Raw genomic sequence first — 25,689 nt, forward strand, 5'->3', positions numbered from 1 at the left:
TGTCTCCTTTCTGCAGTCTCTGACAGAGGTATCTCTTTTCTTTCCAAAGCCAATCCCTCTATATATGTACTTGATTTTATCACCTCCCTTCCCTAGTAGATTGAAATCTCAGTTTTCATTCTTTTCAAAACTTCAACTGGAACCATCTTTATCTACTGAATCTCTCCTTAATGTCTTCAAAATTATTTCATCTTTCTCATTCTTTAAAAGAAAAAACAAAACTTAAAAACCTTCTTATAGCTTACCATCTCCTCAAATTACTGTCTAATATCTCTCTTTGGCCCCACTTCTGAGTCTTCAAAAATTTGCAATCTAGTTTCTGATCTTATCACTCAATGAACACTAACTGTCTCTAGGGTTAGCAATCATTTTTTCAGAGACAAATCTTATAGTATTTTATCTGTCTTGCCTCCATTTCAATCTATCCTATACACTTCTGCCAAGTACTTTTCTTTAAGTGCAGGTCTGACTATATCATTCCCTAATCAATAAATTCCAGGAACTCTTTATTGCCTCTAAGATGCATACATTTCTGGGTGAAAGCAATATGAAGTATATTACCATTATATCTGGTGGGTGAAACTTTCAAGTTGTTTTGATTCTGCAGCATTTCTTTTTACTAGTTAGTGTTTAAGAGAGAGTTATCGAAGAGATCCACTTCCATCAGAATACATCCTCAAACAGTATCATTGTTGAGGTATATATATAAATATATAAATGGTATATGTTTAGTATTTAAAGTCCCTCAAAAACTGGCCCTAACCTATCATTTCAGCTTCATTTTACTTAATTTCCCATACTGTATTGCTCACTAGCTATACCTTCATTCATTCCCCTTGATTACTGGTTGAAGTGGGGAAGTTCTGAATAATCCTTGCTCCCCATTGCCATTTCCAGGCTCTCCTTACTTTTATTACTCAGGAATCTCTCCTTCTTTGAGGTTCAAACTATTTACATATACAACTCAATCAAAATCCCAATAGCTTAAGTCTACAGACCCCCATCATTTTCCTTCTTTCCTCAATGAATTTGGTATGTGGTTTGCTATTTTTCTCTCCTCCCCAACTCTTGCTCTCCACTCTCTCTTAAACACTAACTAGTAAAAAGAAATGCTGCAGAATCAAAACAACTTGAAAGTTTCACCCACCAGATATAATGGTAATATACTTCATATTGCTTTCACCCAGAAATGTACCACCTCCACATGTCAGAACTCTGAAATTCCCTTATTTGAACACAATCTATTTATTGGTTTTTCACTTCTCCCTCTCCCTTTCCTCATAAACACTCTACACTTTGTTCATATTGTGACAGGTCCCTTGACCTGTCAGTTCTCTCCCAGGTCAGCTCTTGTCACTCTCTTTTTCCCATCTTGATCCCTTGATGAATTATTCAATTCTACACTGTCCTTCTTTCTTGATCATTTCAACATTATGCCCTGCCAAATCATAGCCTTGCATCAGTCCCTCCCTCCACTTCAACCTGTCTTCTTAGTCTTTTGTTGAATTCTCATTTAAATCACATAGATCACACCTTCTAACCAGAGATTTCCTCAGGGTTTTGAACAGAAACCCTAAGGGTCTCCCTATTGTAGACTGATTTTTTTTTTTCTTGACTACACAGAAGAAGCCATTCTCAGCCTCATTTCTTATCTAGCCTTAATCATTGATTGGGTACTACATCAGTCCAAGTGATACCTATTAAAGACTTTGGCTTAAAAAAGCTAAGGTCTCCCATATATCCAGGGTCATCTCCAGTCATCCTGGTCTAACTCTTGCCCCGATGGCTCTGGAGCAGAAAGTGAGTCAGGTGACCTTGCACAGCCCTTCCTCACTTAAATCCAAATCATTTTCATGTCATGGAGTCACCACCCACCATGTATGTCATGGTCCTCTTCAAGAATGCTCACTGCCCATCCCATATCCAATCTATTGCCAAGGCCTATAGATTTTTGCAACATCTTTCAAATGCATCTTCTTCTCTCCTCTGACACCGCCACCATCTAGTGTATACCCTCATCCCTTCAAACCTGGGTTATTACAATAATCTGCTAGTGGATTGGTCTCCCTCATCTCTTGTCACACTCTAATCCATCCCCCATTCAGCCACCAAAGTGTCTTTCTTAAAACACATCTGACCATGTCACCTTCCCATTCAATAAACTTCAGTGGGTTCCTACTGCCTCCAGAATTAAAAACAAAATGCTTTGTTTTGCATTCAAAGTCCTTGAACTGACACCCATCCTATCTTTCCAGGCTTCTTATGTCTTACTCCTCAACACATGTTCTCCAATTCAGTGACATTGGCCTCCTGTCTGTTTTACAAACAAGACATTCCGTTTCTCATCCTGAGGCCTCCTCCATGCCTGGAACACTTTTCCTCCTTGGCTAAAACTACTGAACTAACTTCCTTTAAGTTCCAAACCAAAATGTTACCTTTTATGAGAACCAACCTATCTTAATACCAGTGCTTCCCTTTTGCTAATTATTTTTTATTTATTCTATACATAGCTTGTTTTCTGTATGTTTGCATGTTATCTTTCCCATTAGCGTGTAAGTTACTTGAAGAAAAGAATTGCTTTTTGTCTCTTTTTGTATCTTAAGTGCTTAGTACAATGCCTGGCATATTTAGTAGAATCAATTTGATCTCGATTCCTAACATTTTATTTTAGGGTGAGGTTAGGGAGGGGGTGGTATCAAACAACCAAGCCCACTCCATCTTCACTTATGATTAAATACCAAGTTTTCTATAATCCTGAAGTTTCAGTTTATACCCAACCAATTGGCAATATTCACAAAAGAGAACAGTCAATGTTGCATTATGCAAAGACAGGTGCACCAATGCACGGCTGGTGAGTGAGGAATAGAGCTTAATATTCTAGAAAGCAATTCTAGAATGCAAAGAGAATGATTAAAATAACCACACTTTTTTTTTTTTAACCCAGAGATCCCTTGTTAGTCATATCCCATAAAATCATTGTCTAAAAGAAAGATCTCATATACACCAAAATATTTATAGCAATATTTTTAATTAGTAAAGAACTGGAGCTAAAATATATGGCTACTAATTGAAGAATGTCTAAACAAATTGTGATACATAAATGCAATGGCACTTACAGCATTATAAGAAATGATGAAATAAGAGGAACGGAGAAGTATAGGAAGACACAGTAACTGCTACAAAGGTAAAAAGTACAAGGAAAACAATCAACAAAAATGTAAGTGGAGAGAATAACAATAAAATAATCCAAATTGAATCCTATGAAATAATAATGACCAAGCTCAGCCTCAAAGAAGAGATATGAGAAGGCATCCATTCCCCAACATGTTTGCAGAAGTGAGAGGTCTCTAGATATGGAGCACTATAACACTGTCAGAGGTTTTTTATATGTTATTTATTTTTAAGAAACATTTTCCCTTTTAAAATTTTTTTATTATAAAGGATATTTTTCTAGAAGGAAGAGAGAAAACACACTTGGAAATGTAGTTGTTACAACAAAAAATAAATATAAATTTATTTTGAAAAAAAATCATCTAGAAGTATCAATGAAAAAATTTTAAAGTACCTTTATTAAAAGAAGTTATCATCATCCTAATACAAATTATATCAAGGAGAAAGAGTAAAGAAGGAACAACAATAACAAAAAATAATGAAGAGTATCAGTTTATTTATATTTTTAAAGCAAATTCTAGGTTTGTGGCAATATTGTGTCAACCAAGTCTATCAGAACCATTTTCTCAATAGCATGTGCTCACATTGTATCTTCGTGTTGCATTTTGGTAATTCTCTTAATGTTTTAAACTTTTTCATTATCATCATCATTATTATTATTATTATATCCATTATAATCTGTGACCTGTGATCTTTGATGTTACTATTGTCATTGTTTGGTGGAGTCACAAACTGCATACATATAAGACAGTGAACTTAATCAACATATGTTGTATGAGTTCTCATTGCTCCACTGACACTGTTCCCATTCCCAACTTTCTTTACTCTCCTCAAGTTGCTTTATTTCTTGAGATATAACTACTGAAATTAAACTAACTAATAACCCTACAACTGCCTCTAAAAATTCAAGTGAGGACTCAATCAATGTGGCAAATTTAATTGTTGTTTTATTTCAAGAAATTGCCACATCCAACCCAGCCTTTAGCAACCATCACCCTGATCAGTTAGTAGCCATTGTGAACATGGAGGTAAGATATGAGCAGCAAAAAAAGTACAACTCACTGAAGGCTCAGATGATGATTAGCAGAAAAGAAAAAGTACAAATCACTAAAGGCTCAGATGCTAATTAGTATTTTTCAAGCAATGAAACACTGATATTTTTAGACATAATACTATTACACACTTAATAGACTATAGTATAGTGTAAACATAACTTTTATATGCACTGAGAAACCAAAAGAATTAATGTGATTCACTTTACTGTGATATTTGCTATTATTCTGCAATATCTCTGAGGTATACCTATATACCACAACAAAAAAAAACCCCTTAACTAATCAAGCAATAAACATTTATTAAAGGCTTACTATGTATCAGCCACTATGCTAAATGCTGGGGATACAAAGAAAAAGCAGAAGCAGTTCCTGCCTTCAATAAGCTAACAATCTGATGAGGAAAAACATAAATACTTAAAATCAGTACCCAGAAAATAGAGGAGATGGAAGAAAATTAAGATCTTCCCAGCATGGCACATGCAACAAGCTGGGAAACACTTAATAGATGTTTTCTAATGATTATGAATATTTCTACATACCCTTCTTCTGTCTCATTGATGATATCACAGATCTCCATATTCAATGTCCAGTCCTCACTCTGTAGGGATCCATCTGTAGCCTTTTCTGTATAAGAAGAAAGAAAAAGTCTTTAGATTCCCCTAGAATAAGGCAGCACAGGTAGGAAAAGTGAGGAATAATACATTTTTTTAAAAGCTTTTTATTTTTCAAAACATATGCATAGATAATTCTGTAACATTAGCTCTTACAAAACCTTGTGTTCCAGTTCCCACCACCCTTCTCCTACCCACCTCCCCTAGATGGCAAGTAGTCCAATATATGTTAAACATGGTAGAAATATACGTTAGGGAATTATAGAAATTACAGAAACTCCTTCTACACCCTCTCTCTCTCAAGTCTCATCAGTTCTCAGGGATTCAACTATTATTGTTAAGCAAATGACTCCCAGATCTCTATCTCTAGTATTTTCCTGAGCTCCTATATCATCAACTGCTTTTTGGACTTTCTCAATAGGCATCTCAAACTCAATATATTCAAAACAGAATGTATTATTTTTCTCCCTGCAACTCTCTCCTCTTCCTGACTTTCCAATTTCTGCCAAAAATGTCTCTTTCTTTCGCTCTTGACTTTTCACTTTTTCTCAATTCTCATAGCCAGTCAGGTAAAGAATTTTGTATATTTTGCTTTTAGAACATCTCCCTCCCCATCTATCCATCCACCCACCCATCCATCCATCCGTTCATCCATCCATCCATCCATGCTTTTTTTCCTTCATAAAGCTATCATTCTAGTTTAGGCTCTCACCACTTCTCAGTAGAGCTATTGCAATGGCTTCATAATTAGTAACCTTATAATCAGTCTCTAATCTGTCCTTTACACTGATGCCAAAGTGATATTCTTAAAGTACATGTCTTTCTAATCATGTCACTTTCCTATGGCTCAAGAAACTGTAAGGGTCTCCTAGTCCTTCTAGCAGAGAATACAAACTCTGGCATTTTAAAGCCATTCACAAGCTGACTCCAGCTTACTTTTTCTAAATTTATTACATATTACCCTCTTTCATACTACAAAATCTAGCCTTACTAACTTGGTGCTGAAAGGGGAATAATCAACATTAGAGTTAGAAGATGCTTTAAATCTAAAGAAGAACACAAGGCAGAGTATGTAGATGTGTGGGCAGGAGAAATAATCAATGTTATAGCTAGAAGAGCCCCTAAACATAGCCCCAAAAGATGAGGCAAGTGAGAAGTTAAAGCACTGTGTTCAAAGTGACATAGTTCGTGTGAGAGTCAGGATTGGAAAATAAATGATTTATGCTCCCAAAAGACAGCATCCAGGGCCTGGAAATTATACCATAAAGGGAGCAGCTGAGAGAACAAGGAAGTGTTTATCCTGGAGAAGAGAGTAGCAAGGAGGAATATGAAAGCTATGTTCAAATTTTAAAAGGCTATCTGTCATATGGAAGAGAGAACTGTCTTTTGCTGTACTACAAGATAAAACTAAAAGCAATGGGTAGAAATGATAGGGATTTAAGACTTCATTTATCTCAATTGAAGAAATTTCTAAAAATTAGACTATGAGTGGTAGACAATGAAATCAGCAATCTACTCTGGACGCATTCTGCTAGAAAATGAGTGACTGTATGTCAGGGGTATTGTAAAAAGGATTCTTGAAACTGACAGAAGGTTGGATTGGTGATTTCTGAGATTCCTTCCAACACTCTAAAATTTTCTGATTCTAGAACCCTGGGATCCAAGGCTCTTTTGACTACGTTACTTCTTTAGATATTTGGACTACAAGGATTAAATTTTTTATCTGTATCACTAGTACCTTAAACGTGTCAGGAACTTAATAAACATTTATTGAACTAATTAAAAAATTTAAATGAAATTATATTCATTCTTAAAAGGGCTTTGCCATTCATTCACTACTAGAGTCAGTAACAAGGCTATGGGGTAGACCTTTTGACTCCCGTGTAAACTAGATTTTATTGAGGCAGAGTTGCACAGTTTTCAACCAGATCATTCTCTCTTCTTGAGTCATTTAAGTCCAGTGGCAAGACAAAAGTCAAAAGAAACGGCAACGGTCGTTCTTGGTGTCTCCAGTGTCTGACCCAGCTCTATGCATTCCACAATATTTATGTTTGCTGCCTTCATGGTCCATTGAGACAAAATGTTCACATCCATTTATTGTACCAGGGAAGTCTTCACATACTTGGGGCACACACCCTCTTAATTCACCAATGGATTTGAGGCCCTGTTGGTTACCCTCAGTCTGGTTTAGCCCATCTGCTGAGATGGTTTAACCTGGGTGGGGCTACTACATATGCTCCAGCTTCTTGGAGCCTCATGTGAGAAATCGGTGACAGGTGATAAGCTGTGGTAGATGGACAGCCCTGAAAAGGGCTCAGGAAGTAAGCCCTCACATCAGTGCTATTTCTTTCTGAACATCCCATATAGCAATAGTTATAAACTGTCCATATGTTTGGGAGGGGAGAAATTCTCTTCATTAGCTACAAGGCTTCCCAGTTTGGAAAAAGAAGTAGTGGCAGATGTCAAGGGACATTTTGTCCTTTCCCCCATATACCAAGGAGATGTAATACAGAGTCTTCTGGAGTTAGGAAAGCACATCTGTATGTCAAGAGGACCACAAGGGACATTATCTTGGGAGGGTTAATAGAAGAAATATTAAATCAATGAAACCTCATTTCCAAGTTCAGTTAGTAGCAGAATGCATTAACCTTATATTCATCCTTTCTTTTCCTCTAATGATACAGAGTTGGGGAAAATGGAAGTCACATCCACTACAGCATCCTTGGGGGATAGTTGAGTCTCTATTTTCAGGATTTAAAAAACATGTGCTTATTAAGATTTTAAAGAAAAGTTTGGTTTTAATTCTCTTATGAACTTGCTACAAACACTATATAAGTGATAATGCAGACAGCTTGTTTTGCTGAAAAATAAATAAAATTAGATTGATAAAGGAGATGAGGTCTGTTGCTACTTTCCTATGTATTAAGAACTCAAGGTTAATGGGAAGAAATTAGCAGTTGGTTACTTGCAGAACTCATACTGCTCACCACTGGCACATATTTTCCTATATTTACCCACCAAATGTCATGTCCCCCAATCAGAGCAGAGTGAAACTAAGATCCCTATTCATATGCAATGGAAGAACTGTATTCTCTAAAAGGCCAAATGGCATTTATTGTATATCAGCTAGTTCTAATAAAGATAAAAGTAAAATTTCTTTTCTTTGTTCTCTTAGATGATATGTTAATAAACAGTGTGAAGCTAAAAAAGGAAAGGATTTCAAGTAGTTCTCTACTTCAGCATCAAGAGACAGTTTTCAAAACACTCAAATCAGCACAAACTAGGAGCTACAACATAATATATTTTTAATACTCATATGGAATGCTTAAGATCATTTAATTCAATTTTTTTCCCTTTGAGGATAAGGAAACTGAGGCCCAGAGGTTAAATACAGGATTGCTTCTATAAATGTTCAGAAAAAGGAAATCAGCAACAGATTTTGGAAGAAGAAAAATAGTTAGGACACTGTGGACAAACTGAAAATGAAGACTCTCATAAAATATACAAAGTGTACCTGAGATTTCTATGTGCTACATCTGTAGCTAATTTCTATTACTCAAGAAAAGGAAGAGTTAATTCTCACAGATCCAAACAGTCAGTTAATAGTGGTGGACAGAAAAATAGCTTTTTAGTCAAAAAATGGGATTAAGTCCTTCCTCTAATTTTACCAGCCATGTAATCCTGGAAAAGTTACTTGTCACTTTCATGTAACTCTACAAGATTACATTTGCAGAACAGCTGTTGGCAGATAGATTTCCTCACCAGAAGATAATAGGGAACCAAGAGAATTTGAATGTGATAGGAAACATGGTCAGATCTCTATTTTAGGAAAATCACTTTGTCAACTGTGAGGAAGACGGATTGGAATGGAGACTGATTTAAGGCAAAGACGCCAAAGAAAAGATGAGAGTTAAGACAGGACGTGTGAGTAGAGAGGAAATGACATATAATAGAAATGCTATAAAGAGAAAAACAGCAAGATCTGACAATAAATAGAATAAGGGGGATAAATATTGAATGAGGCATCAAATAATCACATCCAGGTTGCAAGCTTTGGTGACTAAAAGGATAATAATAATAATAATAATACCTCTAATAGTGCACTTCATAAAAAATCCTTCATAATATCCCCTCATCCTAACATCTTTTTATTTTTATATGTTATAACATCCCACAAAATCTGTGATGCAGTGACATTGGCCTCCATGCTGTTCATCTAACAAGAAACTTCATATCAAGAATTGATATTTTCACTGCTTTCCTCCATGCAGGGCACTCTCATAATCTTCACTTCTGTCTCCTGGCTTTTCTAGCTTCCTTAAAATCTCAGATGAAATCCTTTATCTACAAGTAAAGTTTCCCAGTCTCCCTTAATTATAATGACTGCTCTCTATTGATCATATACAATTCATCCTGTATATATCTTGTTTGCACATATCTGTTTTCGTGTTGCTTTGCATGGAAGATCCTTGAAAATAAGAATTTTTTTTTGCCTTTCTTTGTGTTTTCAGCACTTAGCATAGTATCTAGCAAATAATATTAATAAGTATTTATTGACTGACTAATAGGAAAGATGGGAAGAGGGGAGGTTTGGTAGTGAGGAGTTCAATTTTGAACATGTTGAATTTGAGATGCCTACTAAATATACAGTTCAAAATACCTAAGAATCAATTGGTGATATAAAGTCAGGGCATCACTATGTATAAGTTTCTAAATTATAACTGTCTGGAAATTTATAGCCAACAAGCTATACTTGATACAGATGTGATGGCCAAATCCCTATTCATCAAGTCACCACATGAATGCTGTAACTAATCAACTTAGATACCCATAAAACACTCAACTCCGATGCAGACTACTTACAAACTTATGTTTAAATTGCATTTTCTACTAATTTCTCTTGTTTTTAGATCTCTCACTTAAATTCAATCCAATTCACTCCAAGTCATGATATTACCTTCCTGATGTCATGAGTCTCTTTGAGAATGCACAATAAACAAGGAAAGAACAATGATTTCCAAATAAATCTCTTCCTCCACTGTATGTATGTGTGTGGGAGGGGTAGAAAGCAAGCTGAAAATAACAAATTCCATATACAATCCTCTTTTTCTTGCTTTTTTTGGGGGGGGGAGAGGAGATATTCATATTTGTTAGTGATTATCAAGTTTAGAATCACAAAAAAGAAAAATTATTACAAAAAAGGAAGTCTTATTTCTAATTAATGTCTCAGAGATTTGTGTCATTTCTCTTCAAATAAGCTATAAACTCTTCAAAGGCAAAGTCTTCTTTATATCCTTCCTAACAACTAGTCTAATAATAATGAAAAGAATTCAGAGAAACAAGAAAATTTATATGAACTGATAAAAAGTGAAATAAGTAGAGTCAAGAGAATAATATACAGTAACTAGAATGATGGAAATGAAGAAAGTTACCAAAGGGAAATTAATCTCTGTGTAGGTGAAAACCCAATGAGTGTCCAGAAAACATTATAAAACATTCCTGCTTCCTTGTAATACAGAAATGTGAAACTTTTAAACAAAATTCGTCATCTTGAGTCAGAAATACTTACTATGTTGGATGTTTTTGTTAAATTGTTTTTCTTTGTCACAAGAAGAAAGTTTGATTTGGGAAGAAAGGTTTTTCTCCATTTCCTTTCCCCAAATGCTTGGGATATAAAAACATAGGGATTAATAAAACAAACGTTAAAAAAATAATAGAAACAAGTTGGCAAAATAGTACTCTGGGAAACCATTAGCCACTTAAAAACTCCAGAAAAGTGAATTATGAGCTAAAGATTAACTACATTTGATCCATAAGATCAGAAGATAAGAAACTACACATAAAATAAAAAAGATTATGAATAACACACTGGGGAACTTAAATATTTAGAACTCCTGTTGAGTTTCTCCAACACCAACCCACCAAGGTCTAGCTACTGGGTTTCCTGTTTGGATCCCCAATGCAGTGACAGTCTAAACTCTTCCTTGTCCCACAAGAGGCAGCAGACCTTTATTCTTCTCAGTCAACATCTTAAACTACAGACCATCCAATTCAAACTGGAGACCCAATTTTAATACCAAAGGCCACACCTTTTTTTTTTTTTTTAATAACTTTTTATTGATAGAACCCATGCCAGGGTAATTTTTTATAGCATTATTCCTTGCATTCACTTCTGTTCCGATTTTTCCCTTTCCTCCCTCCACCCCCTCCCCCAGATGGCAAGCAATCCTTTACGTGTTGAATAGGTTACGGTATATCCTGGATACAATATATGTGTGCAGAACCGAACAGTTTTCTTGTTGCACAGGGAGAATTGAATTCAGAAGGTATAAATAACCCGGGAAGAAAAAAAAAAAATGCAAGCAGTTTATATTCATTTCCCAGTGTTCTTTCTTTGGGTATAGCTGCTTCTGTCCATCTTTGATCAATTGAAACTGAATTAGCTCTCTTTATCGAAAAGATCCACTTCCATCAGAATACATCCTCAAACAGTATCATTGTTGAGGTATATAATGATCTCCTGGTTCTGCTCATTTCACTTAGCATCAGTTCGTGTAAGTCTCGCCAGTCCTCTCTGTATTCATCCCACTGGTCATTCCTTACAGAACAATAATATTCCATAACATTCATATATCACAATTTACTCAACCATTCTCCAATTGATGGGCATCCATTCATTTTCCAGCTTCTAGCTACTACAAACAGGGCTGCCACAAACATTTTGGCACATACAGGTCCCTTTCCCTTCTTTAGTATCTCTTTGGGGTATAAGCCCAGTAGAAACACTGCTGGATCAAAGGGTATACACAGTTTGATAGCTTTTTGAGCATAGTTCCAAATTGCTCTCCAGAATGGCTGGATGTGTTCACAATTCCACCAACAATGTATCAGTGTCCCTGTTTTCCCACATCCCCTCCAACATTCCACATTACCTTTCCCTGTCACTCTAGCCAATCTGACAGGTGTGTAGTGGTATCTCAGAGTTGTCTTAATTTGCATTTCTCTGATTAATAATGATTTGGAACATATTTTCATATGTCTATAAATAGTTTCAATTTCTTCATCTGAGAATTGTCTGTTCATATCCTTTATCATTTATCAATTGGAGAATGGTTTGATTTCTTATAAATTAGAGTCAATTCTCTATATATTTTGGAAATGAGGCGTTTATCAGAACCAAAGGTCACACCTTTAAAAAAAAGTTAGAAGAGAACCAGATCAGCAATGTTTCTCAGTTATGACAAGGAGAAAAATTTTTAATCAAAGGATAGAGGCAAAAGGTAAAGTAGATAAATGATTAAATGAACTCTAAAAGTTTCTGTAAGAACAAAAGGAATCAATCAGGAAAAAAAATCTTTGCACCAAATATCTCTGATAAAGATATGACATTCAGCCCATCATTTAGGGAATGGCTGAATAAATTATAGTATGTGAATATAATAGAATATTATTGTTCTATAAGAAATGATCAGCAGGATGATTTCAGAAAAGCCTGGAGAGATTTACATGAACTAATGCTAAATGAAGTGAGTAGAATCAAGAGAACATTGTGTGATGAACACGTATTTAAAATCAGCTAGAGTCAGGAATTCAGATTAAGGGAAAAATCTTCAATCTTTATTCTCAGTCAAGGTGAAGAAGGATTGCAATAGCAATATGGGCAGCTGCGACAGGAAGCAGCTAGCAGAGGTAAAGGAGGATTCCAGGTGAAAAGGGGATCGGAGGTGAAGGGCACTCACCATAGCAATGTGAGTAGCTGTGTCAAGACGCCAGCCAGCAGTCTCCCTTTCCGCTTCCCTCTCCACTCCCCTGCCTCCACCCACCAAAATCGTCATTTCCTATATATGCACAAAGAGTGGGTGGGGGGGATGGGGGGAGAGAGAGAGTGTTGAAGATTGTTTTCAGAGGCAGAGCCAAGATGGCAAAATAAAGGCAGAAACTCTTCCAACTTCTTCTTCAAACTGCTCCAAATTCCTTTAAATAATAGCTAAACAGTTTTGGAGCATTTTGGAACATTAGCCAACTCAAAAAAACAGAGAAGAACATTTTCCTGCTGAAGACAACTTAGGAAAAGTGTTTGTGATCAGGTCCTAGAAGGATCTCTGAAAACAGCTGCACAAAACTATTGAAGTTTGGGACAGTGTACCCTCTATCCTGGAAGCAGAGCCCTACTTTAACAAGGAATTAAAAGCTGAGTAATAGGCTATGGAAATGAGCAGACTACAGAAAAAGTTTCTGACCAAAGAAAGAATATAATAGTTCTGACATAGAAATGTTTGACAAGGAAGATCAAAACACTCAGAAGAAGAAAACAAAATCAAATTCTACATTCAAAGCCTCCAAGAAAAATAAGAATTGGTCTTAGGCTATGGAAGAGTTCAAAAGGAATTTTGAAAATAAAAAGAAACAGAGGAAAAATTAGGGAAAGAATTGAGAGCGGTGCAAAATAAAATACAAAAAATTAATGAGGAGAAGAATGCCTTAAAAAGCAAAATTGGCCAAATAGGAAAGAAGGTAGGTACGAAAGTAAGAAAATCAGAATTGTGCAAATGGAAGCTAAGGACTTTATGAGAAATCAAGATACAATAAAACAAAACAAAAAAATAGAAAAATTGTGAACTCTCATTGTAAAAACAACTGACATGGAAAATAGATCCAGGAGGGATAATTTTAATATTATTGGTGTACATTAAAGTTAAAAAAAAAAAAAGAGCCTGGCATCATCTTTCAAAAAGTTATCAAGGAAAATTGTTCTGATATTCTAGAATCAGAGGGTAATATAGTAATGGAAAGAATCCACCAATCACCTTCTGAAAGAGATTTCAAAATGAAAATTCCTGAGAATATTCTAGCCAAATTCTAGAATTCCAAGGTCAAGGAGAAAAAATTGCAAGCATCCACAAAAAAAAAAATAATAATAATAATAAATAATTCAAATATATTGGAGTCACAGTCAGGATAACATAAGATTTAGTAGCTTCTATATTAAAGGGTCAAGGGGGCTTGGTATAAGATATTCTGGAGAGCAATGGAGATGGGATTATAACCAAGCCAGCAAAACTAAGTATAATCCTTTGGGGGAAAAGTTGGAAAAACAATAAAATAGAAGATTTTCAAGTATTTGTGATGAAAAGACAAAAGATAAATAGAAAATTTTGACTTTCAATATAAGACTTTGGAGAAGCACAAGGAAACACAAGTAATTAGAAAAGAAATATCATAAGGGACATAATAAGTTTTATCTGTTTGCATTCCTACATTGTCACTTATTAGAACTTTCCCATTATTATGGCAGCTAAAAGAAGTATATATAGACAGAGGGCACAAGTGTGAGTTGAATATGAAAGGACAGCATCTAAAAAAAAAAAAATTCAGGGATAAGAGAGTGCAGAATGTAATGGGAGAAAAAGAAAGAGAGAAATGGAATAGTATAAATTACCTATTATTAAAAAGGGCAAGAAAAAGCTTTTACAGTAGAGGGGAATAAAAGGAGGAGAGGATGAGTAAGTGAACCTTATTCTCATCAGAACTGGTTCAAAGAGGTTCAATATGGATATAGAAATCTACCTTATCCTGCATGAAAATAGGAGGGGAATAAGATACAAGAAGGGAGAAAGGTGATAAAAGAAATGCATATTGGGCGAAGGGGTGGTCAGTAGCAAAACACTTTGGAAGACAGACCAGGTGAAAGGCAAGGAAACAGAATAAATTGGGGGAAATACAGTTTGCAATAATAACTGCAGAAAGAATTTTGAAGCAATTTTCTCTGATAAGACCTAATTTCTCAAACACAGAGGGAACTGAGTCAAATTTATAAAAAATAAGTTATGTACCAATTGATAAATGATCAAAAGATATGGTCACTGCCCAAAGGACAATTCATGCATATCCTTTGCTCTATCAATACCACTACTAGGCATGAAAGATTTTTATTTTTATTTTCATTCATTTATTTATTTATTTTGCTGAGGCAACTGAGGTTAAGTGACTTGCCCAGGGTCACACAGCTAGGAAGTATTAAGTGTCTGAGACCACATTTGAACTCAGGTTCTCCTGACTTCAGGGCTGGTGTCACGAGTGATTTTTAAAAAAGCAAAAGGACCAATATATACAAAAATATTTATAGCAGATCTCTTCTGCGGGAGGGGGGAGGAAATCGAAAGGATGCCTATCAATTAGAAAATGGCTGAAATAATTGTGGTATGTGACTATGATGAAATATTATTATTCTATGAGAAATGATGAGGACACTCTCAGATAAAAACCTGGAAAATCCTCCATGAACTCAAGCAAAGTGAAATGTATACAAAGTAATAGCAATGTTCTGGGATAATCAGCTGTAAATGATTTTGCTGTTCTCATCAGAACAATGATCCATGACTACTATACTAAGGGATTTATGATGAAAAATTCTATCTATATCCAGAGGAACTACTTGTGTCTGAATACAGATTGAAGCATACTCTGTTTCTTTTTTTAAATTTTATTTTATTTAAGATTTTCTTTTCTTTTTTTTAGGGTGGGAGATCTATGTTTTCTTTCACAACATGGCTTTTATGGAAATGTTTTGCATAACTGTACATATGGTTTCTTAAGTGAGGACCAGGGGTGGAGATAAGAGAGAGAATCTGCAACTCAAAAGTTTTCAAAAAAAAAATAAAATATTATTTTTATTTATATTAGATATTAAATAAAAATAAATATATAGTATTTTTTTTAAAAACTAAGAAGAGAGTTTACTTCTATATTCTGATAAAAGCTATGATCTCTCTGGTATCCTGAAGAACAAGGGAAACCAGTCAATTCTACATCTCTCTCCGGTTTTACCATAACTCTCATAGTACTTTTCCAGCTGAAAGAATGTAGATTAGGAGAGCTTTTATAGCACCAGATTGTAATGGGAAAAACCATATGTTTGCTCCAGTTCTAGATGGTAGCCCTCTCATACATGACTAAGGTAATTTGTAAAAACTAAGGTGAAATCATACTAGGAAAAAAAAAAGCTCACAGAGAATCATAATATTTGGAGGTGATATAGTTCATTTGTCATTAAGTAAGAATAACAGCACAATGTAGTACAAAGAACACTGGCTTTGAACTGGAAAGACCTAGATTTTCTTAAGTCTTAGAACCAAAAGAGAACTTAGAAATCTAATCCATCCTCTTACAGAGGAAACTGAAGTCCCCAAAAAAGTAAACTCCCTACTCCCCCAACATATACATAATAACGAGCAAAGTAAGGATTCAAAGGCAGGTTTCCTGAGTCCAAATAGAGTGTTCTCGACAAAGCCAAAGTTAGCCCTAGCTTTGTTACTGACTTGCTACAAGACAAATTGGACAAATCATTTTGCCTGTCTAGGCCTCTTCAGTGTTTTGTGGGAAGAGAAATGGATTTGTACTTTGAGGACTGAGGCTCAAATCCCAACTCTGCCACTCAGTATCTGTGAGATCTTAATTTCTTCAAGGATAAAAATGAGGAGAGTAAGATGAAATGACCTAATTCTGAGGTACCTTTCAGTTTTAAATCTATGATTCAAGTTCTAAAGCTCCTTTCAACTCAAAAAATTTTTTTCTAATCATAAAATTTCCAGCCAGTCTGTGTACCAAAAGACTGCAAAGCCTGATAGAGTGACTTAAGGAGCTTTCTTCCACACCTACTTCTTTAGTGGAAATAGTCTCTGGACATGTAGGAGCTCCTGGGATATGTCACCTCCTGGAAGCAGCCCCACAGATTTTAGTACTGTATTCTCAACCAAAGCTTAGGATAAGTAAAAAATAGCTTCTCACAAAAAAAAAAAAAAAAAAAAGATTGAGACACCTATCTAGTCCAACCTCCTCATTTTATAAATGAGGGCATTCCACAATGACAAATAGGCAAATAAGTCACGTTGAATGGGATCGAGTCATATTAATAAATGGATCAACTTTTTCATCTTTTTTTTTTTATTCTTTCTTCAAATGCAGAGAAACTGGCAGAATTGCCAGCCACTTCCCATGAATTGAGAGCTCTGCTCTAAAGGGCAGCTCTGTGTGAGACAATTCCACACCCAAGCCTAATTAGGGCACCACATCCTCCTGATGCTCAAACAAAGGAGTACTTCAGGACTGCTGAACAACAGAGAAAATAGGAGCTTGTTAGGCATATAATCCTAGGGCTGCTGATCCAACTTCTTTTCTAACAGGAATTCCCTTGAGGGGGATCCATAATATTAAATGCATTTGGGGGACCATTCTAGAAATTAGATCAGCTCCATTCCCTATATTTAATGAAATATTGTATATATGAATGTGTGTGAGAGAGATCAAATAGCATAAGAGAGAAGGGAGTGATTTCAGGATGCATTGAAGATCACAAGTGAAATTAGCTTTTAGAATAAACTAATTATTAAATTAACTGATGGTACAGTTGTATTCTCAGGTGGTTTTACTAAAAACTTAAACTGAAAACTGAGCTGATTAAAGCATAGTGTAGACTTACTACATTATTTGGGTACTCTATAATCGGTATATATTACCACATTTTAAAAGAGTGAAAATACACTTAATGACCATTTGAAGACTCAGGATATGAGCAGTATGTGCTACTCAACAACCGGCAATGTTTCATCACAAAGAGGCTACTTAAAGCCAATTCCCTCTTCCTCAAAGCTCTTTTTAGGGCTCTCTGTTCACCTTGCTTACTTGTTGACTATGTTACACTACTATTCAATGACATCATGTTGTCCTACTCTTCCTGAGAGCATTCCATTATTTCTTGCAGGGGAGATAAAGTAAATTGATAAATGCCCTTTGATATTTTAGTATTGGAAACAACCTTTCCTGTGGAAATTTTAATGCCAATGTTCCACAGGAAAACGGAGGGTATAATTATTTCTACTTTTCCTTTCTAGATTCAAAAAGGATCATCTCTCAATAAAATCTCAAAGCAGACATTACAAAAGATATATAACTACTAGACTGACAGGTGAAAGGTGAGGGAGCCTGGTTCCCTAAATACTAGTGGTGCTAGTACTAAGAACTATGAATCTGTAATTCCCAAAATGACATGGAAGAATAATCAAGGGATAGAGGGAAGGTCAAAAGGGGAAAAAACATTTTTTTTTTCAGCTTCCCAATACTATTCTTAAACTTCAGATAATGTTTTTGTTTGTTTGTTTTTAAGTTCCCTACAACTCATGTTTATTAAAAACAGTGTACTTTGGCCAATTACTGCAGATAGCTGTGTCCCAGAATTGGGTCCAAAGAAAAGTTCTCCTTGCCATTTGCAATATTCAGAGACATTTAAGGGGAAAAGTCAAAAGCAGGCCTTTGAAGCAAGCCTAGAATTAGCATTTTCTCATTTCTTAGGGGCTCGACTGATTGTAGTTGTAGAAGTAAAAGTAGCATCTCTACACTGGGAAAATTTTGAATATAACAGTGGGAAGTTTGAGATTTCACCAAAGTTTTGATTCCTGAACTTTAGCATTCATTCTTGCATTAGAAACAGCAAAGTAGAAAGCTGGGCAAAACACAAGAAATATGTTTTGAAGGTAGGCCTTTTTTTTAATATTTAGAAAAGATCCTAACACAAATGCCACTCAATTTGAAAAAATATATTTATAATGATCAAACCATATAGTCATCTATGGATTATTCACAGCACTATCTTTTCCCTTTCAGTTGACTTCTGACTGTTAGGCATAGATTAGAACCTTGAAGAGAGAGGGATATATGGAGATATGTGTGAAAAATTATGTCCTATCTGATTTCTGAATCATCTATGACATTACCCCCTTCTGGCAACTCAAATATTCAAGAATTGGCTATATTGGATATATTGGATATCCAGATTGAATAGAGATTGAAAAGATCTCTATAGTTCCATTTAAATAAAAAGGGACCAACACATGCTTAATAAATGAAAGAGAAAGCATTTAATATATGCTGGGGATAGAAATACAAAAGCCAGATTGTCCAACAACTTTACATTCTAATAGGGAAAACAACACATATATGGGGTGTGGTAGCCAGGAAAGATGCTTTGGTCTAAGAAGTCACAGGAATAATGAATGAAGTTATAAGACAAATGTCTGATCCACACTTTCTAGAAACAATGGTAATACTGATTTAATTCTCCTGTTTCCAGATCAACAGGTGGAAAGCTGGGGAAGAGGGTAAGGGGTACAAAGGGTTCAGTGCAAGATAGATAAAAAGTGGGTTCTTGCCAACCAGAACACCATGATCTAATGGGAGCGTTACAGCAGTAGCAGCACACCAATATACCTTAGAAGATGATTTCAGTCATATTGGAAATATATTCAGAGCTGAATTAGACTGGTAAATGCAGATACTGACAGCAATGGACCTGTGCAATGCATAACTTATTAACAATATGACTTTGAAGGGAGTAGATTTTAAATAGGTCACCTTGCAAAATACTTTTCAAAGGCTGCCAAGTGAAACATGCAAATGAGACGGAATACATTGAGGGAATAGGAACCCTTCCTATTCTCTCAAAGTTTACTTGAAGAGTAAAAAAAAAATAAAATAAAAACCAGTAACTTGCAAACATTTAAAAATACTGCAGCATGGCTTTTTATCCTTAGATTGTGGAGAAAAGAAGCAGACAGTTCTGATGTTCTAATGTATGCAAAACAGTCAAAATAATCATGTGAAAAATAGTACCATCAAGTTTTTCTACAATGCAGAATACGGGGAAACTGTGTTTAGGCACACTGATTAAGTGTGAGTAATCCACTAAAAAATGTCAAGAGAGGCTACACCTGTTGTCTTCAGGGTATAGGCGTGAGACAGGATTCCCAGTTCTGAGGCCCTGGTCTCCCATTCACTATATAAATACCACAACCAGTTGTTTTCAAATATGTCAGTTGTTGAAATTGGCTAGCACGTTTGTGTGTGTGACATTTTCAACTATAGGCTGACTCAAAGACCTTGTCAAAAATAGATTAGTGCAACTTGTGTTGGTCTTTTTGAGGAGAATCACAGGAAAAACTAAAACTCTTAAGTTTAAAAGTTTAGTTATGATGATAAAAAATTAAGTCAATGAAAAACAATACTTGTAGCTCTAATTTTTATATTTTAAAAACAAGTTTTATAGTTACTTTCTGTTTCTTATATTACCATAATGTCCTATGTGTCTCTTTTCCTTCTCTTCCTAGAGGACCTTATGAAAACCTTTATCTTTTTAGAGTGGAAATATTCTTCCTTATTCAAAACTTCTAACCAAATCCTTGAGATAGTTAGGGCAAAACAAAACTGGTTTTCTATTGTGGAAGCCTACCTTCCTTCTTTTAGTTCAACTGAAAATATTAAGCAATAATATTTTCTTAGAAATTAATATTTATTAGAAACAATTTTTCTCCATCCTAAAATCCTTCCCAGATTTTTCCAAAGCTATAGGAAGATGTGTTAAAGATCTGAAAGAAGAATTAAGGGTGAAAACAAATTTAATTCAAATCTAATTTCTAATCTGACCTTCCAGATCCTCTAAAGCCATTACCCTTTGACTCACCCAAAAGAATTACCCCATTCTGTAATTTGGAAAGGACTGAATTATTGATCAGAGGGAATCCTGAATATAGCAGACAAATCCTTGAGGGGAATGGTCAAGGGAAGAATTGAGCTATAATTATGATTCTGGAAAATCAATCCAAATCTGTATTTAAACTTATTACAATCTTATGTTTGTTCAAGATTCCTGTACTTCAAATTGTCTTGAGAGAAAGAAATAAATCTAAAGCATGAAGGCCTTATGCCAGTTTGGACATCTCTATAAGTTAGAAACATCTTTATATAGAATAATGTTAAATAAACAAAAATTATTTCTAGCAGATCTATGGCCTAAGCTCAGATAATGGTATTAACACATTTTTTTTTTGGACAGCTCTATGATCTAGTTTCCCTATCCTATCCCCCATTCTAACTAAGACACAATATCATTTTATTTTAAAGGTTATGTTAAGCTTGTTAGTAATATTTCTTATATAAAAGTCTAAATATAATCTTCAACTTAGAAAATAAGCCTTACATTTTCTTCTGTCCACTTGAGAGGGATATACTACATGGCTACTCTTCAGAGTACTATGGTGAAATAATAAATAAAAGAAGTCCAAAGATGATGATTGTATTCAACTAACTTCTATTGAGCAGCCACTAATGGCCTCTACTGTGGGAACTTTTGGAAAAACTTTCTAGACCCCCAGCATAGTAAGATGCTTTTTACCCCCCCCATCTCCCAGTTTCTCCCATTGTTAAATTACAGGATCATTTCCCCCCATGCTTTCTACTTCACAAGTGAGAACAATTTCAAGCAGAAAACAGTTCAAAACTGCTACTGAATAAGAAAAATACAGAGAGTCACACATTAGAGAATCTTACTAAACTTACTTTCTTTGCCTTTGGGGGTGGGGTAGGAGAATATATGGTAGATGGTTCCAATCTATAATTTATTAGATGTGAGGACTCACATGAGGGAACTTTCTCTACCAATAAGTATTTACAACAGTATCACAATTTAGTTGCCTGGAGCACTGACAGGTTAGGTAACTTGCTAGAGTCACAGCCTGAAAGTGTTAGACAAGAATGTGTACACAGGTGTTCTTCACTCAAGACAAACTCTCTCCTCTACAATGCGATGCTGCTCATTACTAAATGTGCTCACTAAGAGGAATTGCTTTGAGTATTTCTTGTATAACACTTATTAGCACAGCTGCAAGTAAGTGACTTTCTGAAAGAAATTAGTATTACACAGATATCTCAAAGTGGTACTTTGTATGGAGTTGTATAGCAACTTTTAGGCCTAATTGTCATCATACCACTGAAACAGCAGTTTCTTAAAAGATTTCAAATTTTTCAGACATTTGTGGTTTTCGTTAAACACCCAAACAAGAGGGAATTTTTCCCAGATGTTGTTTGTAAACTGACCCTTAAGAGATGTTCCAAAATATTATCAGAAATGGCAACCTCACTATGAGATATTGACACTGTTCTCTTTTTCAAAAAGTCACTTAGTAAGATGTCTCTAAGTATGATCCCTGTGTGTTTTTAGGATAAATTTTTACCGATAAGATGGAAAATTACCACTACAAGCTTTACTGTATTATATTAATAAAAATGTCTACATTCAGGCTCTATTGGGTTCTACACAAAGAGAAAAGGGCTAGTATTTTGAAAATTTTGAAAACATATAGGAATGTACATCAAATTTGGAATTAGTAGGGACATATATCCTCAACAGTCAAAAGCCCTGGAAAACTACACCTTTTTGCCAATAAATAGTATAGCCTAACAGTCCACCAAGTCACTAGGCATTTTATCAAAAAACTGTAAAGATAAAAAAAAATTTAAATAACAGCCTACAAGATAAAAAAAAAAAAAACACACTAAATTTTTCAGCCTTCTATTCCACACTATCTATAATATGCCCCTAACCTGCTGTATCAGCATTTCCCCCATTCTTCTCTTTCACCCACCTTTGCTGTAGCCCAAACTCCTCATTTTCTGCCTAATTCCTATCCATTCTTCAAGGATTAGATTAAATGCCACTTCACAAAACTTTCTGATTCCTTTTGGCTTAATGTGATGATTCTTTCTTCATACTCCTTCAGTATTTTGTACTTCTGTTCAGGACTTTAACATTTTACTTTACTCTATGGTTATATTCATCATTATGTCTTATTTTTTCTTACTAGATTCTCTCTTCATGAGAACAAGGACTTTACTCAGCCTCATTCTTTTTTTTATTTATTTTTTTAATTTTTATTTAATAATTACTTTATATTGACACTCGTTTCTGTTCCGATTTTTTTTTTCCCTCCCTCCCTCCACCCCCTCCCCTAGATGGCAAGCAGTCCTTTATATGTTGGATATGTTGCAGTATATCCTAGATACAATATATGTTTGCAGAACCGAACAGTTCTCTTGTTGCATAGGGAGAATTGGATTCAGAAGGTATAAATAACCCGGGAAGAAAAACAAAAATGCAGATAGTTCACATTCGTTTCCCAGTGTTCTTTCTTTGGGTGTAGCTGCTTATGTCCGTCATTTATCAATTGAAACTCAGGTCTCTTTGTCAAAGAAATCCACTTCCATCAAAACATGTCCTCATACAATATCGTTGTCGAAGTGTATAATGATCTCCTGGTTCTGCTCATTTCACTTAGCATCAGTTCATGTAAGTCTCGCCAGTCCTCTCTGTATTCATCCTGCTGGTCATTTCTTACAGAACAATAATATTCCATAACATTCATATACCACAATTTACCCAGCCATTCTCCAATTGATGGGCATCCATTCATTTTCCAGTTTTTAGCCACTACAAACAGGGCTGCTATAAACATTTTGGCACATACAGATCCCTTTCCCTTCTTTAGTATTTCTTTGGGATATAAGCCCAATAGAAACACTGCTGGATCAAAGGGTATGCACAGTTTGGTAATTTTTTGGGCATAATTCCAGATTGCTCTCCAGAATGGTTGGATTCGTTCACAACTCCACCAACAATGCATTAGTGTCCCAGTTTTCCCACATCCCCTCCAACATTCATCATTATTTTTTCCTGTCATCTTAGCCAATCTGACAGGTGTGTAGTGGTATCTCAGAGTTGTCTTAATTTGCATTTCTCTGATCAATAATGATTTGGAACACTCTTTCATATGAGTGGTAATAGTTTCAATTTCATCCTCTGAAAATTGTCTGTTCATATCCTTTGACCATTTATCAATTGGAGAATGGCTTGATTTCTTATAAATTTGAGTCAGTTCTCTATATATTTTGGAAATGAGGCCTTTATCAGAACCTTTAACTGTGAAAATGTTTTCCCAGTTTGTTGCTTCCCTTCTAATCTTGTTTGCATTAGTTTTATTTGTACAAAGGCTTTTTAATTTGATGTAATCAAAATTTTCTATTTTGTGATCAGTAATGGTCTCTAGTTCATCTTTGGTCACAAATTTCTTTCTCCTCCACAAGTCTGAGAGATAAACTATTCTATGTTCCTCTAATTTATTTATAATCTCGTTCTTTATGCCTAGGTCATAGACCCATTTTGATCTTATCTTGGTATATGGTGTTAAGTGTGGGTCCATGCCTAATTTCTGCCATACTAATTTCCAATTATCCCAGCAGTTTTTATCAAATAATGAATTCTTTTCCCAGAAGTTAGGGGCTTTGGGTTTGTCAAACACTAGATTGCTATAGTTGACTATTCTGTCTTGTGAATCTAGCCTTTTCCACTGATCCACTAATCTATTTCTTAGCCAATACCAAATGGTTTTGGTGACTGCTGCTTTATAATATAATTTTAGATCAGGTACAGCTAGGCCACCTTCATTTGATTTTTTTTTCATTAATTCCTTTGAGATTCTCGACTTTTTATTGTTCCATATGAATTTTGTTGTTATTTTTTTTAGATCAATAAAATATTTTCTTGGAAGTCTGATTGGTATAGCACTAAATAAATAGATTAGTTTAGGGAGTATTGTCATCTTTATTATGTTCGCTCGGCCGATCCAAGAGCACTTAATATTTTTCCAATTATTTAAGTCTGACTTTATTTGTGTGGAGACTTTTTTATAATTTTGCTCATATAATTCCTGACTTTCCTTTGGTAGATAGATTCCCAAATATTTTATGGTATCAACAGTTACTCAGCCTCATTCTGATATATATCTACATTTTTATCTATAGAAAGCATGAATATAAAAGATATCATTAGTCCATGATATCACAACAAAGTAATAGAAGTGAAATAGACAAAATGAGAAAAAATAGAGTATGACTAAACATTGAAAAAATGAAAAATAATGAAAAATCTTGACTCTGTTGAAGAGAGGAAGAAATGCTATAACCAGAATCCAAGTTTCCCAACTACCAGTCTAATTTATATTTTGATAGTACAATGAGATGTTTGTCTCCGTTTAAAGATCTCAAGTCTATTTAGTCCAAAATTAAAGACAAAGATCAACTTTTCTAATAAGCATAATACTGTTTATGAAAGAGTTCCATATATAGTCATGCAAATCATATTACAATCTATGAGTTGAGATATGAATATTTCAATATTATGAATGCATAGCAGTAAATGGTCAATGTCTCACTGCACTATACTTACTATCTATCAGTAGTTCATGGATTATTCATTTTGTGAATAGAACATGAATGTTATAAATTTTAAGAAGTCACTTAAGGGGCAGCAAGGTAGGGCAGCGGATAGAATACCAGCCCTGAAGTCAAGAAGACAAGAGTTCAAACCCAGGCTCAGACTCACAACATTTTCTAGCTCACTCTTAACACTACAAAACTCAAGTAAAAAGCTAATTCTTTTTTTCCTCTGAGGCAACTGGGGTTAAGTGACTTGCCCAGGGTTTCTGGCCCAAACTGAATTGACTGCTATTTACATTCATTCTGAGCCAAGCTGGTCTCAAATAATACTAAAGAATTCGTGTGACTGGGTTTAAGGTATGGTCCTAGTGTAAATTTGGGAGAATTTAGAAACTTAAAAAAAAAAAAAAAAATTAAGAGCATCCACAGGTAAGGCTATGATATCCTATGTGGACATACTCTGTGAGTAGGAATAGAAGTAGGATCTGCCCCCCTGGGGACCTAACTGGAACTGGCCAGTTAGTTGAGCAATACAGCTCCTTTTTTTTCTTTTTTTCTTCTTCCCTTCCCTTCTCTTTATAAAGTGGAGTAAAAGGCATTGGAAAAGAAGGCAAGCTCCTGATGATCTCTGTGCTTTTGATATTTGAGGTAATGCTTCTGGCTAAGGTCTTTTATAGTAAAGCATCTCCCATTGCTCTAAGGAGACTATTTAATTGGTAACTAGAGCCTCTCTGCCCTACTCTTTCTCTCCTTTC

General features: G+C 35.1%; 1 protein-coding gene across 4 annotated transcripts in view; it reads right to left on the bottom strand.

The window, feature by feature from the left end:
- TOM1L2 (target of myb1 like 2 membrane trafficking protein) overlaps positions 1–25,689 on the bottom strand; it is a 183,926-nt gene that overhangs the window by 122,682 nt on the left and 35,555 nt on the right. For all 4 annotated transcript variants that reach the window (XM_051997717.1, XM_051997694.1, XM_051997702.1 and 1 more), the window contains exon 2: positions 4,766–4,850. In XM_051997717.1, the coding sequence (XP_051853677.1) occupies positions 4,766–4,850 (85 nt within the window). The remainder of the gene's footprint in view (positions 1–4,765; positions 4,851–25,689) is intronic.

Source organism: Antechinus flavipes, chromosome 1, assembly GCF_016432865.1.
Source record: "Antechinus flavipes isolate AdamAnt ecotype Samford, QLD, Australia chromosome 1, AdamAnt_v2, whole genome shotgun sequence".
In the NCBI taxonomy this organism is placed as follows: domain Eukaryota; kingdom Metazoa; phylum Chordata; class Mammalia; order Dasyuromorphia; family Dasyuridae; genus Antechinus; species Antechinus flavipes.